The sequence below is a fragment of the Emys orbicularis genome, chromosome 1 (genome assembly GCF_028017835.1).
Source record: "Emys orbicularis isolate rEmyOrb1 chromosome 1, rEmyOrb1.hap1, whole genome shotgun sequence".
In the NCBI taxonomy this organism is placed as follows: domain Eukaryota; kingdom Metazoa; phylum Chordata; order Testudines; family Emydidae; genus Emys; species Emys orbicularis.
Window position 1 is genome coordinate 327129115 of NC_088683.1, and position 17099 is coordinate 327146213.

Consider the following 17099-nt stretch of genomic DNA (forward strand, 5'->3'; position numbering starts at 1 on the left):
AGGCCTACGTTGTAGAGGTCCAGGTGTTGGCATTGGTCGAGCAGGGGAAGAGTGTCTTGAAGAGAAAACACCTTCTTCCACATCCTCCTCCTCCTCACTGGACAGAGGAGAGGCTAGCAGTGAATCAGATATTTCTCATCCTGCGTGCACTGGAGAGCCGTCAATGCCAAAGAGTGGTGATTCCGGTATCAACAGGACTAAAAGGTCTTTATGATAAAGAAAGTGTTGCAATGCTGGTGGTTTCATTGCTGATGTATTTGGCACTGTAGGTCTCGGTGCCGATGGTAAAGTTGTCATTGCTGATTGCATCATTGCGGATGTGGTCATCAGTGCCACTGTAGCTAGCAAAATAGGCAGTAGTGGCATCGCCTGTGGTGAAGGTCTGAGTGCTGCTTCCTTAAGCAGTGTCGACAGTGCTGTGGTGGAGGAGGTAGGCTTGCTCTTGCCTCTCGACTCCAAGTCAGTGTGCCTGAGATTGGCAGAGGCCACGGTGTGGGCAGTGCTGAAGGATCCCAGTGTCTCATAGGTACTCAGCTGTGGTGTGGTCAGTACCGAGGAAAGAGACCGAGCCGGAGACTATTTATTTTTGGAAGGCTCTCCCTGAGGAGAAGTTGCTGCTCTTTTCCTCGTTGACTTTTTAGAAGAATAAGCCTTCCTCTGTGAAGAGGGTGAGGTCTCCAGGGACCTTTGTCTAGAAGGGGTTTTCTGGCCAGGGTCTGAAGCCAGATGCAGGGACTCTTCCATGAGAATGAGTTTGAGATGTAAGTCTCTGTCCCTTCTAGCGCAAGAATTTAGGCACATTTCTGAGGGATGTACGACTCACCAAAACAGCAGACAGGCCATCCGACACTGGCATGGTGTTCTGGCATGAAAGGCAGTGCTTGAATCCTGGTGAGCCAGGCATAGCTTGAATAACTGTGGTTCACCCGTAAGGGTGAGTCCTAACTAATCTAAGGAAAAAGTTTTTGTTTTTTTTTGGTTTTATTTAAGGGCTAGAGTAACGGGGAAGAGAGGGTAAGTACCTAACTATTAAACTAAACTACTTTAGATAAACTAGTTCAACACTAAACGAGCTAACTGTAACACTGCTGGGAACTCAATCTCAGGCTGAGGACAGTTGAGAAGGAACAGAAGGGTTCACACTGCGCGTGCTGGATGAGACACCAATGGCGCCACGAGATGGGGACTGTGTATACACGACCCAGACGGTCACTGCTGCTGAAATTCTATGATTGAAGGTGCAGGGACACACCAACACCTGAAATGGAGCACCCATAGTTTGAAGAAGAACTCAATATTTACAGAAAGAGACAAAAAAAATTAAGTCACCCATGTTTTGTTGCAGGATTGGGCTGAATCAATTGGGTTTTGGCACAATAGAACACAGCAACTGCACTGAAACAAAGATGTTTACTTTCTTGGTAGCAAAGTTGATTAAAGAGAAAGCAAGTGGGTCAGTTTCAGCAATGAAAGTACACTTAGCTGAGCTTTCTAGATAAAAGTAGGAAAAAATGTACAAGGCCAAAAGTTGGTCCTGTTCTAATTTGAACACAATGAGCACTTACAGTGAGGTTCATAGGGAGGAGGGGGATCTCCACAAGGAACACACTCCATGTCTTGAAAGCCGCCAAGCTTCGTCTTCCTGTAAAATCTAGAAGATAAAAGAACAGCTTGTAATTATTATTTTTTTATTACAGTAGAGTCTTTACTCCTAGGAGAATTCTGCACTACTGTGCATGAGCAGAATTCATGTCTCCCACAGATTTTTTTTCTCTCCATGGAAAATACATTCTGCTGGAGAGGTGTTGCAGTTACTCCTTTCACCCACCAGGAGCTATTATGGCACCAGAACAGAGGCAACTGGCTCAGCCAATCCCAGAGAGAGACAGGGAGAGGCTGCGTTCCTCACAGTACTCTGCCTGCGGGGCCAGATGAAGAGGCATGGAATATTGGAGGAGGGGGTGCAGGACAGACAGAGCAAGGCACATGGGGCTGCTGGGAGGTCACAGCCTGGGATTCAGAAGGAGTCGTAGGGGTGCAGGGACACATAGGGACAGGGCAGATGTGGCTGACTGAATGGGGGAGGCTATGGGTCAACCAGGATCTGCATGGGAGAGGCTTCCCAACTCCCTAATAATTATTCCCCTGCCCAAAATAAACCTGTTCCATACTTCTCCCACCCATACCCAACAACCATCCAGGTCACTCCTGGGCTCCTGCCCAGCAATTACTTCCCTCTGCCTCAGATCATCCGTTATCCCTGACTCCCTCAAGCCTTTGCACTGCTTCTGAGGGGTATGGGAAATATGTTTCTGTATTGAAGTTTAAATGAATTATTACTCAAAGTTCAGTATTAATATTCCTACTAAGGAATCTATTTGTCAAAAAACATTTCCTGAATCTTTTTTGTTGTCTGTATTGTTACAGATATACTTGCTGTCAGGTATTTTGAAATAAATTAGCAAAATAATTGAAACTGGTGTGATTATATTGTGTTATTTTGACAAAAAAAATCAGAATTTTGCAGCATTTTAAAATATTGTGTGCAGAATTTTTAATTTTTGGCAAAGAATTGTCTGTCTCAGAATTGGAGGACTGCTTACAATATGGCTAGTTTATATAGTTATGTAGAATGACATCTGAAAAGTATTTAAAACATTTAAAAAACAATTACTAACCTTTCCATAACTGTTATTCTGTGAAATGTGTTGCTTATGTCCATTCCCATATAGGGATGTACATGCCGCATGCACTGTTACTGGAAGGTTTTTCACTCAGTAGTATCTGTAGGGTCAGATTGGCTCTGGCCCCTCTGGAATCAAGCCTACATGGTGCTGTATATAGGAGCCTGCCACTCCGTCATTCCTTCTTGCCGGCAACTCTGACAGAGTGGTAGAAGGGCGGGTTTGGTAATGGACATGAGCAACATATCTTGAAGAACAATGGTTATGGAAAGGTTACTAACAGTTTTTGATTCGAGTGCTTGCTCATATCCATTCCCATGTAGGTGATTTCCAAGCAAATGCAGGAGGTGGGTTTGGAGTCAACGAAAAGTGGACTGTAGCACTGCTCTGCCAAATCCAGCATCATTTGTAACCTGTTGCGTGATGGCATAGTGGGTTGCAAAGGTGTGGACTGAAGACCACATTGCCGCTCTACAGATATCCTGGATGGGAACATGTGCCACGAATACCACTGAAGATGCTTGCGCCATTGTGGAGTGTGCCGACAATGCTGGAGCAGGGACTTTCACCAGGTCATAGCATGTGTGAATACAAGAAGTAATCCATGAGGAAATTCTTTGGGCCGAGACAAGGAGGCCTTTCATCCTATCAGCCACTGCCATGAAGAGCTGAGTAGTCTTGCTAAACGATCTGGTCCTATCTATGAAGAAGGCCAGCGCTCCTGTAGCGAGTGGAACCTCTGCTCCTGGCAACTGGCAGGTGGCTTCGGGAAGAAGACAGGGAGGAAAGTGTCCTAGTTATTGTGGAGCTGCGATACCACCTTTGGGAGGAAGGCCTTGTGGGGGTGCAGCTGGACCTCATCCTTGAAGAAAACCATGTAGGGTGGTTCTGAAGTAAGGGCCCTAATTTCTGAGGCTCTCCTGGCCAAGGTGATGGCCATGAGGAAGGCCATCTTCCATGACAAGTAGAGCAAAGAGCATGTCGCCAACGGCTCAAACGGTGCCCCTGTGAGTCTTGAGAGAAACAAGTTAAGGTCCCAAAGTGGGATTGGCTGTCTCACCTGCAGGTATAGCCTGTCCAGTCCTTTAAGAAAGCGGCTACAGAGTGCGTTAGCAAAGATGGACCCGCTGCTCACGCTTGGGTGGAAGGCTGAGATAGCTGTAAGGTGCACACTAATCAAAGACATCGACAGCCCTTGCTGCTTTAGATGTAACAAATAGTCCAGAATACACGGTATTGTCATTTGCATGTGCAAGATCCCCTTCTGTCCTGCCCTGATTGAGAACCTTTTCCATTTCACCAGGTAGGTGGCCCTGGTGGATGCTTTCTGCTACCTAACAGAAATTCCTGTACCGGACCTGAGGATGCTGACTTCAAAGGATTCAGCCATGGAGCTTCCAAGCCATCAGGTGAAGGGACTCATGGCTCAGATGAAGGAGACATCGACAGCTGTGGTCTCCTGAATGGAATGCCTGCGCAAACCACCTCTGGGGGCAACCACCAGAGGAGGGCATTGAAGTGTGAGCATTTTGTCCAGGCAGTCCTGGCCTGGCCGGTACACTGTCGCTAGCCAGGCCTGAAGCAGTCTGAGTCTCAAACTCATGTGCTTTACCAGATATGTGCACAATGCCATGTGCCCTAAGAGCTTTGGGCAGGTCCTCGCAGTGGTAGTGGGATGTTTCCTGAGGTTCTCTGTGATTGAGCTCAGTGTCTGGAACCTGGCTTCTGGTAAGAAGGTCTTGGCTTGGACTGAGTCAAGAATGGCCCCTATGAACTCAAGCCTTTAGATGGAGATAAGGGTCGACTTTTGCGCATTCAGCAAAAGGCCTAACCTCTGGAAGGTTGACAATATTAACTGAATGTGTGCTTCCATTCTCTGGACCAGCCTCTGACCAGCCAATCATCGAGGTAGGGATACACTGTACTCTTCGTTTTCTCAGGAAGGCAGCAACTACCACCAGGCACTTTGTGAAGACCTGAGGGGCCGTTGATAGGCCAAAAGGTAATAGTGTGAACTGATAATGCACCTATCCCACAACAAACCGCAGGAATTGTCTGTGGTCCAGGACTAAGGATATGTGAAAATATGTGTCCTTCAGGTCGAGGGTGACATACCAGTCTCCTGGATCTAAAGAGGGGATAATGGAGGCCAGGGAGACCATGTGGTACTTCAGCTTCTTCATGATTTTGTTGAGGTTTCGCAGACCCCGAATGAGTCTGAAACTGCCTTTGGGGATTAGGAAATATTGGGAGTAAACCCCCTATCCCTTAACTCCAGAAGAACCTCCTCTACCGCTACCACTTGCAGGAGCATTCGCACCTCCTGAATTAGAAGTTGCTTGTGAGAAGGGTCCCTGAAGAGGGACGGGGAGGGAGGGCGAGAAGGGGGGGAAGAACTGAATTTCAGAGTTTATCCTAGTCCTATCGTGCATAGCACCCAGCAGTCTGAGGTGATATGGGCCCATGCCCTAATAGAAGTGGGATAGCCGGTCTACTAAGATAGTGGATCCAGGTATAGCTCAGATATGCCATCCTTGGGTGCACCCTCAAAATGCCTGCTTGGAGCTAGCTGACTGCTCGGTGGGCCCAGATCCCTGGGACAAGGAAGGTTGGGGAGGAGGCCTCCTCGTGTAATTCCTGCCTTGCTTTCTACTATAGTACTGCCTCGGTTGTGACTGGTAGAACCAAGGTAATGGTTGCGGCTTGAAATGTTTTCTCAACGGGGCCAGGGTGTGCAGATCCAAAGATTTCAGCGCAGCCATAGAGTCCTTCAAGCTGTGCAGCTTAGCATCTGTTTGCTAAGAAAATAGCACTGTGCCTTCAAAAGGCAGGTCTTGGATAGTTTGAGGCACCTCATGAGGGAGGCCCAAGGACTGTAGCCAAGAGGCTCTTCACAAAACAACTGCTGAGATGGCTACATCCAGAGCCGCCTGCAGGGACACCTTGGCCACCGCCCTGCCCTCCTTGACCAAGGCTGAGAATTCTGCTCTGGACTCCTGGGGCAATAACTGTCATTGCTCCCCAGTATTAAAATCATATCGGCTAAGGAGCACCTGCTGATTTGCAACGTGAAGCTGGAGCCCCTTATAGCATAGATCTTCCTGCCAAAGAGGTCCAGCTTTTTGGCATCCTTAGCCTTCAGGGTAGGACCCCGTTGCCTTTGTCACCCTCACTCATTTGCTGCTGAGACTACTAGGTACCCAGGAGGGGGATGAGTGTAAAGATATTCAAACCCCTTCAGTGGGACAAAGTATTTTCTCTCCACCCTCTTTGGCGTAGGTTGCACAGAGGATGGAGTCTGCCACATGCTTTGACTGGTTCTAAAATGGCACGATTTGGGGCTGGGCTACCCTGGATGGACCTGACGGTTCCAAAATGTCCACCAGGGTGTGGGAGGTCTATGCAACTTCCTTCACCTGGATCCACAGGTTTGGGCGACCCTCTTTAGCAGTTCCTGATGGGCCTTGTGGTCATCTCAAGTGAGTGCCCTTGAGGTTTCCACACCCGCCTTGTCCGGTGAGGAGGAAAGAGGGTCCTAGGATCGGTACCAGTCCTTGTTCTTGTCTGTTTGCTTCTGACAGGTCCCTCGATACTTTCCCTGAAGCACGGTACCTGGCTCAGTGCCTTGGTCCAGTCCCTGCATCGCTAGAGGAGGTGGTGGTGGTGGGGCTCTTCTCTCTGAGGCCTCTGAATAGGACCTCCTTGACTGAGGTCCTTAGGCCTGATGAAAAACCCACGGAGTCCAAAAGGGCCATTGCACTGGCATTTGCCATTATGCTGGCCAGCCTGTAGGTGGGAATCCTTGGTTCATATAATCCATTCAGTACTGTTGGTACAACTGATTCCAGCTCCTTCTTGAGACATAGGACTCAGGGTCTGAGTCTGATGCCAAGGATTCACTACCCAGAGACCAGGGAGGGGAAGCGCTGGATGGTGCCAGCAAGCGGTGCTGGGCTAGGGGAGACCAATGCTGCTCCCTCATTGCCGACTTCCCTTTGGACGGCACCTGGGGGATCAGTACCATAATTGTCCTTGCCTCCGGTGCTGGCTCGTGTCTAGATGGCGATGGCGGTACCAGGAGGGACATCAGATCCTGTCTCTCCTTGAATGCCTTAGTTCCGGACAGGAGCGCCAGCCCTGCACTCCTATGGCTCTTTGACGGAGGAGAGTCCAATAGCACTGGACTTGACAGCTCCCTCTCTGGGCCGGAGTCAGTGGTGCCACAGCAGCAGTCATTGAGCCAGAGTGGCCCTGGGTGGGTCTCACTCTTCCAGAGTCCTTATGACTGGCAGGCTTTGGGGTAGAGGAGCACCCCCTGTCTGTTTTACGCTGTTTCTTGCACAGTACCAGAAAATGGGAGCAGTGCTGCATGCTCTCCTGCACCAACTTCCTCTATACTGGTGAACTGTGGAAGTGCTGGGAGTCATGTGACGCTGATGAGGAGTCTCTTCTCGGTGTCGATGAGGCCAGGCTGCGGTGCCTGTCCCTCACGGAAGCTGGCACACTCCTCACAGAGGCAGAGGTGCTTGGTGCCGAGTCGGGGTGACCCAGTTCCGAGGGACGAAGAGCCCACCTCCATCAGGAGGAACTTAAGTCTCTGCTCCCTTTCCTTTTGAGTCCGGGGCTTAAAACCTCTACAGATCCTGCAACGATCATGCAGGTGGGATTCGCCCAAACACTTGGGTTGAGTGCGGATCACTGAGAGGCATAGGCTTGTGGCAAGCCTTGCATGATTTAAACCACGGAGACTGAGGCATGCCCTGATGCCAGGGTGGGAAAGAACCCCGTTAAGCAGGGTCCTACTCTATACTAACAACTATTAACTAACTGCAAACATGAACTACTAAAATTTTATAACTATTTACAGGAAAAAATACAAAGAAGTCCACTGGGGAGAGAACCTGCAGACCAAGAACGAGCAGTTCCGGTGATTGTCACAGGCGGAAAGAAGGAAGTGAGGAGGCAACAGGCTTCTATATACAGCGCCATGAAGGCGTGACTCCAGGGGGCACTGGAACCGACCCAACAGATACCATTCAGGGAAAAACCATTCAGCAATGGTGTATGTGGTGTGTGCACACATACATGTGAATGGACATGAGCAAGCACTTGAAGAAGAACATGCTACTCTGCAAAACCTTCAGAAAAGCAAGATGATTCTCTCAAACACAATTCTGTTGTGAACTGTACAAGAAGTGAACTAGGAGAATGTTTATGTTACAAAACTCATCAAAGAATGAATATGAAGTAGCCAAGTCACCCTATGATCCATGTTTTACCCTCACGCCATTCCCTTTTGTGCTGTCACTCATATCATATTTAAATTCTGGACTGTAAGCTTTTGGGGGCAGGGATCTGTCTATTTATTTATGAGGCATTTAGCACATCTGTGGGCATGGTACAAATAAAATATGATAAATCTACAACTTGAATCTGTCACCCATATTAGAGCTTATTCGCAAACAAGCTAAATAAAGCAAGGTGAGGCAATACACAGGGTTGAAACATAGGGCATGAGGAGTAAGTCAGATGGCTATAAGGAGGAGCAAATGAACAAAAAATAAACAAAGAAAAAACTCCTGAACGAACAAATCAATAAACTACCCCCAAAAACATAAAATCCAAACACTATAACCCAAGCAGAGATTTGACCCTGAAAAGAGAGAAGAGCCGAGACTTTATGAACTTTGTTACTGATTTTGTGCACAACGCTCAGATGCTAGCTATGGTGATGGGCATCAGGATACAATCTTAAAACAGATAAGAGAAGTAGCAGAGGATAAATGAGAACTTCCTAATATGCTTTTGAGAGTTAGGTTTTAAAATAACCTGTGCCAGAGTATAACAGCCTACAACACCTCACCAACTTATTTAGTTTTGTTTTGAGCCTTGTACTAGGTTTGAATCATGTAAATTGTGGTTTCTTCAAGGCAACTTCTTGGATTAAATGTTTACTTTGATGTGACTAGCACACTTATGATCTATCTAAAATAACACAAAGTATTGATTGTACTGGCACCAGGTTGGTGATAATGTGATTGCCTACAAATCAGACAAATTTTAATATTTAAAAAACCCATTATCAATGCACCCATTAAAATAAAATATATCAACAGCTCAACAAACTAGTTTGATGCTGTGATATGAACAGAGAAAGCACACATTAGATAGAATAAAAGGATGTTAAAAGCCAGTATGCAACTGCAATACAGACCATTGCTGAGATGCAAAACTCAATTCTCCTTAACTATAGGCTAAACCATTTAGCTAGTTATGTTTTGCATAATCTTTAAATTAGTTATTTTTTGTTATGCTTAATTCCTCTCTCTTTATTTTCTCTATTGAATACATCTCATATTATTTAAACAAACTGGAATTGTTGTTGCTTAGGCATTGCTAAGTGTTCCTAGAGGAAGAAAACTCACTTCTGGATTCAGAGGAGACAGAGTAGGGATAGAGGTAAAAGTTTGCACACTCTCTCAAAGGCACAGGTAGCCCATGTCCAAAAGGTGCTAAAAAATGCCTGTAGTTGGTATGGGTACGTGTGAAAACCTAATTAGGAGTCCTTTAGTGATGGAATAAAATCCATGACTCACAGGTAGGACAATAATCTGAATTGCTATACAATTGCCAAGAAGGAATAAAATGGTGACTTAGTCCTTGGCAATTATTTATTGTATTTATTATGGTAATGCCTAGGGTCACCAATCATCGACCAGGATCCTGAGGTATTAGGTGCTGTAAAAACAAATCACAAAAACAGCCCCTGCCACAGAGAATTTACAATCTAATTTTACAAATGAATGAGACAGATTGATAGTGTGGGACTAACAAGATGAGACAAACTCAGCAAGGTCTGTGAAATAACCACAAGTCCCAGTTTGTCACTTGTTTAGTTAAAAGGAGATTCGCAGCACTGATGCCATGTTGATGCATTGATCTGTTCATTTATTTGACCAATCATCAGTGAATTCTGTCCAAATCCCTTAATGTTCAACAGTTGACAACCCCCAAGATCACGCTCACTGATTCATCAATTTAGTGTAAGAATAAGGAGGATTGAGCACAAGCCATCACCACCAGTCTTGAATTAAAAATATTAAATAAGAATAATCAAGGATGGGCAGTGGCCTTGGGGTAGTGGGAGTAAGCAAACAAATATTTTGGACAGTGATGAAGAAAATAAATCATATGTTTATAAATTTGTGATAGTCCTAACAATCTTCTAGACCTAACGGTAGCTATGGAATGAATCTGTACACCATAAGAAATAGCACTGTGATCCTGCAAAGACTTATACATGCACTCAACTTTACACACTGAGTAACTGCATTGATCTCAATGGAACTACTCACGGTGGGTAAACAAGTCTTGAGCATGTAAACAAGTCTTTACAGGATCAGGGCCTAAATGATTAACATTCTCAGCTGCGATAATGACCACTTATAACTTATCAAACTTCACTCCAGACACTGCCTCAAGCTATACTGTATTGGGGTGGGGGAAAACAGGCACAAACAAGATGGGCCTCAATGCAAATCACTAAAGTTAACAGGACTCTTTCAACTCATTTCAAGGGATCAGGTCTTATAAGCATAATTCAATCTCTCACTGTTGTGGCCATTATTTTTCAACACTCCGTCATTTTTTCATTCTTTGTTGCTGTAGATTGAAAACTTCTTGGGAAGGGAATCTGTAGCTTTATTGCTTTGTAAAGCACAATGCATATACATATAAATAGGAAGTTTTACTCCTTCTTGGTAAGATTTTCAAATGGGTACTCTAGCTGAATAACACAACCTATTCAAATCCTATAGAAATCCTATGTCTAGAGACCATGGGAATTAGAACTAGAAATGAGTATTAACTTTCGATCAGGATAAGACAATATAAAGAAGTGGGTTGTAGCCCACGAAAGCTTATGCTCTAATAAATTTGTTAGTCTCTAAGGTGCCACAAGTACTCCTGTTCTTTTTGCGGATACAGACTAACACGGCTGCTACTCTGAAACCTATAAAGATTTAGTTCTTTCTCACTTACATTAAACCATTGCAGGTAATTCACAGTACATTGTGTAAATGATAGCAATATTAGTGACTATACGCATTCATAGGACCAAATTGTGTCCTTTGTGGTGGGTGACATCCCATTCAAAGTAAGGAACACAGCATGGACACTGAACACAGAATTTAGCTCCCTATTACCAAATCTTAGGATGTAAAAACCTGATGATTAAACATATTTAATATTTTTCAGAAGTAAAAAATATATTCATAAATATCACAGTGATAATGAGAAGTGTAAAGGTTAACCCACAAATAAAGTTTCAAGATTAAAGAGGTTTCATCAGAATTTAGAAAATATTTTGACTTCAGTGTTGGGGTGATAATACATTTATAATCATTTTTAAATTGGTTTGGAGAGGTAAGAGGAAGAAGTCAAATTGGAACTTATTTGCAGTTTGGAAATGTCTAATCAGATGTTGAGTTCTTTAAGAAATAACAGTAATAATAATACTTAGCATTTTATCGCACATTCTGTATTCAAAGCACTGTGCAGACATTGATGGACTACTCCTCACAATACTCCTGTGAGGTAGGTGGGTAAATATTATTATCCCGATCTTACAAGTGGGAAAACAGATAGATAAGTGAAGTGATTTGCTTAGGGCCATATACTAAATTGTTGACAGAGTCAGAATTAGTACTCTGGATTTTCTGACTCCCAATTATGTACTCATTTCTCCAGATCACACAAACAAGTAAATATTAATGCAAATTGTTTTAAATTTTGTATTTCAAGTTTCACCTACAGAAAATGACTCACCCTGGTAAGCAGTCCCCACACACTGCATTGCTGGTGGCAGAACAGTTGGACTTCTGAAACCGGTTAACTACTGCACAGTCCAGACAAGGTTTGCACTTCTGAAATCCCCAGTCCTCCTTGAATCTGTTTAGCCTGCATGTCATGCACTGTGCATCCTCCCCATATCCAAAGCCGCATTCCTGCAGGGATTAACAAGCAATAGCAAGCTATTCAAACATTGAATGTGTGAATAAGGAGAGACTTCTGGGAGTGTAATTATTACTGAGAGTTGGTCTTTATAGAGACAAAAGCCATCATTTTCGGCAAGTTCAAATGTGTCTTCCACTGCTAATAATCTCCCTTACTTCTATAAGTAATACTGAGTCATCCACTTTATTTGAGAAACCACTGAGCATTTCAATGATAAAGGTCTTCAGGGACTCCAACTGCTTCATTACTAGCAGCTTATGGTAGAATTATTGAGCTGTCTGTTTTTTAATTAAGCTGGTCATGCGAATGTGCAGAACCTGGAACAAATGCAGTATTTGGGCACTTATTCATTTACAAAAACAGGAAAGGAACACTTTGATATTAAGGTGCATAGCTAAAGTGAACAAAGTTAATTGCTGAAGAGAGGACAAATCTTCAAAGGTTTAAAAGCTCTGTTGGCAAATACAACATAGGGCTGGTTAATGGACACAGAGAACAAGGGCTTGAAATGTTCATTACCCACTAAGAATTTTAGTAATTTAACTATCTCCTATTTAACTAACAGTTTCCAACACAGTTCTGGAAAAGCTGCAAGACCTCTGTGAATCAGGAGAAGGTGATGACATTTATTAAATCTGAATATTGCAAGAGCTGGTCACTTACCCCAACAACTAATTTGTGCAAAGAAATTAGTTTTTAATTTCCACAATTTTGAGAAATATTTTTGAGCGGGTAGGAATACAAAAATAAAGATGATATGGAAATGTAGGTTATAGCAGAAGTAACAAAGGTCTGGAGAATTATGGAATGATGTCCAAATGAGGAAAGATTTAAAAGATTAGTACTACTTAAATGTCAAGAAGAAATGAATGAAAGGCATAAAATGAGGAGTAAAGAGAAGGTAATTCAGATGTGCCCATTTTCCCTCTTTCATGCTACATGAAGAAACGGACACCAAGTAAAATTGAAAGGCAACAAATGTAATCAATAATCTGTGGAACTCACTCCCACAAGATATTATCAAGGTAGAGAGCTTATTCAAATTTTAAAAAGGATTTGACATTTATATAAAAATAACCAGTTACATGAGCTAGGATAAAAATGTATATGGTATAATAAATCTCATCCTTTAGGACATACAGCTTTTATTGCCTCAAGTTAGGAAAACACTTCCCTCACAGGCATGTTATTGCAAAATTGTGCTTTAGGCATTTTAAAGCATCTTCAGAAGCATCTGGTACTGACCGCTATTGGAGACAGGGTAGAGAACAGAACAGATTACAGGTCTGAATTGATATGACAATTTCTATATAAGGGCATTTTATTAATATAGAATCTTATCCACAATTGTTTGTGGCTCTCCCCAACTTCTTTGTTGGCAGTAGTTCTCCTAAAGGAGAGTAGTGAGGAATGAGGGTTTCACAACACTGAGGAACTCAGAACAAAACTTAATGCAGCCACTAGATGAATTAAACTTGAGTGGATTCTGTGCTGTTTTTTGTTCTGGGGGATGTAAGAACAATCTACAAAATGAAATCCTTCCATCCCAACCAGTCACATCCTCTTAGCCACACATGGATACCTCCTCAAAGGGACAGCAACTACTATACTACGCAGGTGATGCTTTCCCAAACACCCCCTTTTCTCCTCAGGCATGGGGAGACCATGACTAGAATGCCCTCTCCACATACAAGTTTTAAAGACATGACAAAGGCCCAAACTGTTTTGAGAGAGAGAAACAGATATTGTAAATGCACAAGACTAAAAAACCCACCCCCTCTCCCAAAAAACCCCTAGTTACTTACCTGTTTTGTAACGATTGTTCTTCAAGATGTGTTGCACATGTCTATTTCATTGGTGGTGTGTGCATGCTCAGCGCACTGAAGCAGTCTGTGCACTGGGCGTGCATGTGCCTACAGTGTAATGGACATGTGCAATCACTTGAAGAACTGCACATTTATAAAGATTTTTAGTCGCAAACTAAAGGCCAGATTGTGCAAAAAGAGAGAGAGAGAAAAAAAGGCTGTGCTCCCCTAGAAAAACATTGGTGAATGAAAAATGGAATCCTTAGCACTAACCACCTAGACTGCCTGCAGACCTGGGCTGTGGCCACTAGCAGAGACACTGCGGAAGATTAGAGGATCCTGACTATTTTTTCTACCTCACAAGAGATTTTTGTACAACAGCTCAAGACATTGAACAAGCTCACCCTCGTTTTCCCATTCTGTAGCAAAATACGAGATCTGCCACAGAACTTCTCCTCAGCTTGCACGGAAGGGTACAGATGGACACACAGACATACACATAGATCTATAAAGGATATAAACTGTATATTGTGTATTCATGTCATTTTATGTACCTATTTATTGTGCAGCTAAACATAATTTTGCACAAACAGCTGTTAAAATAATGTTATTTATATTGCAAAATCAAGCACTCAAAAGTTGTGAAATTCCACATTTAAGGTTGCATGGGCAACCATAGTTCTTGTTCATCCAGCCTTGCACTGAATGAGGGGGAAAAACAGTATGTGATCGTGTAATTGAAAGACTGTATCAAAATGCATACACACAAGGGGCACAATTTCAGACATCCACACAACCTTCAACATGGCATTTTCCATCTGGCTTTCTTCTCTCTCTCCTGACCCCAGAGTTGAAATAGATCCTGCACTAGAGGGAGGGTGGGGTATATAAATGGACCAACTGGGGCAATGGGCAGGTAGTGGCCCTGATTGCTGTTAGTGCTTCTATAGAACTTTTTAGAAGGTTCACACAGATTTCCAATGGCCTTAGTCACAAGCTATGTGTACATCAGTTACTCCTGAGGGCATTCTGCGTCAAAAAAAAAAATCTGTACACAATATTTTAAAATTCTTCAAATTTTATTTGTCAAATGAATGTGGAGGGTCCAGCAAGGCATTGGGGAGCACAGGCCACTGGCTACACAGAGGTGGGAGATCACTGTGCAGCTCCCCCCCCGGGACATGGACTCAGCGGTGAGGCTGCACCCGACCCTGACAAAGCACAAGGACCGGGCCTGCCCCAGGAACACCCTAGGACCCTGCCCTCCATGCCAGGTGCACCAGGTGTGGGCAGGCAGGCTCAGCAAGGCAGGATCCAAGTGTGGAGAGGCTTAGTGTGGGGGGATGCATGTGTGGGTTGAGACGGTTCTGTGTGGGGCAATCTGGATACAGGCAGTTCAATGTGGGATTCTGTTGTGTGGGGGATCTGGATGCATAGGGGCTTGTTGGGGGTTTCTGGGTGCAACAGTAATGGGACTCTGCATGGGGGTCCAGGTGAAGGTGGCTGGGGCTCAGCAGGGGGGAGCGGTCGGGGGGGTATAACTTGGCAGAGGGGTCTGGGTTTTCGAGCTCGGTGGGGGGTCCAGATGCTGGGGGAGTGGGGCTCAGTGGGGTGGCGATCCAGGTACAGCTGGCTGGGACTCGGTGAGGTGGGGATCCGGGTGGCTTGTCGGGGTGGTTCAGATGCAGGGGGAATGGGGCTCAGCGGGGGGGGGGGGAGTCTGGGTGTGGGTGGGTGAGGCTTGGCAGAGGGTCTGGGTATGAGGGGGTCTGGATGCACGGGAGTTGGGCAAATGGGGGAGCAGCTCCCCGTACGGGGATCCCGCCCCCTGCAGCTGAGGAGCAATGGGTGCAGGAAGCGGGGGGAGGAGATGGGGGAGATTGCAGAGCTTCCTGCAGTTGGGGGAGAAATCTGGGGATGGGTCTGACCCAGCCCCGGATGCTGTGCAGCGGAAGAGGAAGTCCCATCCTCCCCAGCCCAACTGGGACTAGCAGCTGAGCCTGGGGCAGGGTAGGAGCCACCAGCCGGGTCTTCCCCAGTCCTTCCCCCTCCCCCACAGTGATTTACCTGTATACCGGCTGCCCTGGGCACCCAAAACGTACTTCTGTGGAGGGTCGCATGACTGCTCTTGTGGCTTCCCTTTCCTTCCCCATCAGAAAGTCATTTTTCTGATGGGGAAGCAAAGAAATCTGCAGGGGACATAAATTCTGTGCATGCGCAGTGGCGTAGAATTCCCCCAGGAGTAATCAGTGTGTCCACAGAATCATACTTCAGTAGTATTTGTTAGAAGTGTTTGGGCCCAGTGCAAGAAAAACAAGGTCTCTTCCCCAAGGAGCATATAATCAAACAAATATTAATAAGTAGATATAAATATGATTTAAGATTGTGACAAACAAACAACAAAAAAACCCTCAATGAAAATGCCAAGTTAAAGCAGCTAGGACAGCAGGTCAGGAGAGTGGTGTATCCAAAAATTACAAGTATTGAGAATATCAATTCATACACTAGTATAAGATACCTGAAATGGTGAGTTAAGGGTGGACTGCTAGCTTTATCTGAGAATTTTCTTTGTCACTTATCAAACACAGTGTAAGAGCAGTCTGTGTTAAAAAAAGGAAAATATCTCTGTAAGAGGTGAATTGGAATTGGTGTGATCAACAATGATTATCTAATTACTAATAATTAAAATTAACCCATTCTTATCTCTCATCAGAATATGTATGTTATGCTAAAGCTGGTTGTGGCAGTCAAGTTAAGATGGTATTGGAGTTTCCAGCTCAAAGAGAGTTTTAAACCTTTATTTTGAACAAGTTTCATAAGAATGGTAAACAAAATATAAAATGCAAACTTTGAGTACTTTTTTAATATTTCATGGTGGTTTGCTGAAAAATTGGTTGGTACAGAGAGACTATGTATTCTGAAATCATTTTTGGTAGTTTTTCTTATTGGACTGCCTTACTTTTTTTCAGATCCCCTTTGCAAGATATCTGAAGTACTATGGGCACTGGGCTTTGTTCTACATATTGCTCCTTGCATGCCAGTTCCGACAGTAGCAATTACACGTAGCTAGCCTTTGTCTATATAGCTTTTTGTCATGTTTTAGAAATAAGTGCAATTGTGTGCGAAGACAAACCCGCCACATTTGAAGTTACATGTCTGCTGGTGAAAAACCTCTGCAGTCACTGAATAAGTTCCAGTAAGTCAATACAGGGAAGAAGAGTCCTCCACCAAAACCTCTGTAGCCTATGGGAAAGTTCCCTGAGCTGTAAAACAGGAGATCATGGGTTTAAATCTTATCTCTGTTAACTTGGGGATATAGACAACTTGTTTTTATTAGGTGGGGCTAGAGTTAAAAAAATAATAGCTTGTGACTTCCCTTTATTTAGTAGTTTTGTATCTTGACTAAATCTGTCCACTTTGAATAAAGTGAGATAAACAACTATGTTCCATGGTCAGTGTTTCCTTTATTTATTAATGGAATCCCCAAATTTTTGAGGGGGGCTAAAGCCTCTCCCCCAGTTGGCTATGCTCACATATCTGCTGTTTATATTCTCATGCACTTCAGCACACACTTATTACTTGGCCTTGTGGCCAA

The 17099-nt window shown here is 44.2% G+C and overlaps 1 protein-coding gene across 1 annotated transcript in view; it reads right to left on the reverse strand.

Annotated features, from left to right (window-relative positions):
- The window catches only part of TNFRSF19 (TNF receptor superfamily member 19), a 93297-nt gene that overhangs the window by 48914 nt on the left and 27284 nt on the right, over positions 1-17099 (reverse strand). The window contains exons 3-4 of the mRNA XM_065423500.1: positions 11511-11689; positions 1566-1651 (exon numbers count right to left, since the gene is read on the reverse strand). Coding sequence (XP_065279572.1) covers positions 1566-1651; positions 11511-11689 — 265 coding nt within the window. The remainder of the gene's footprint in view (positions 1-1565; positions 1652-11510; positions 11690-17099) is intronic.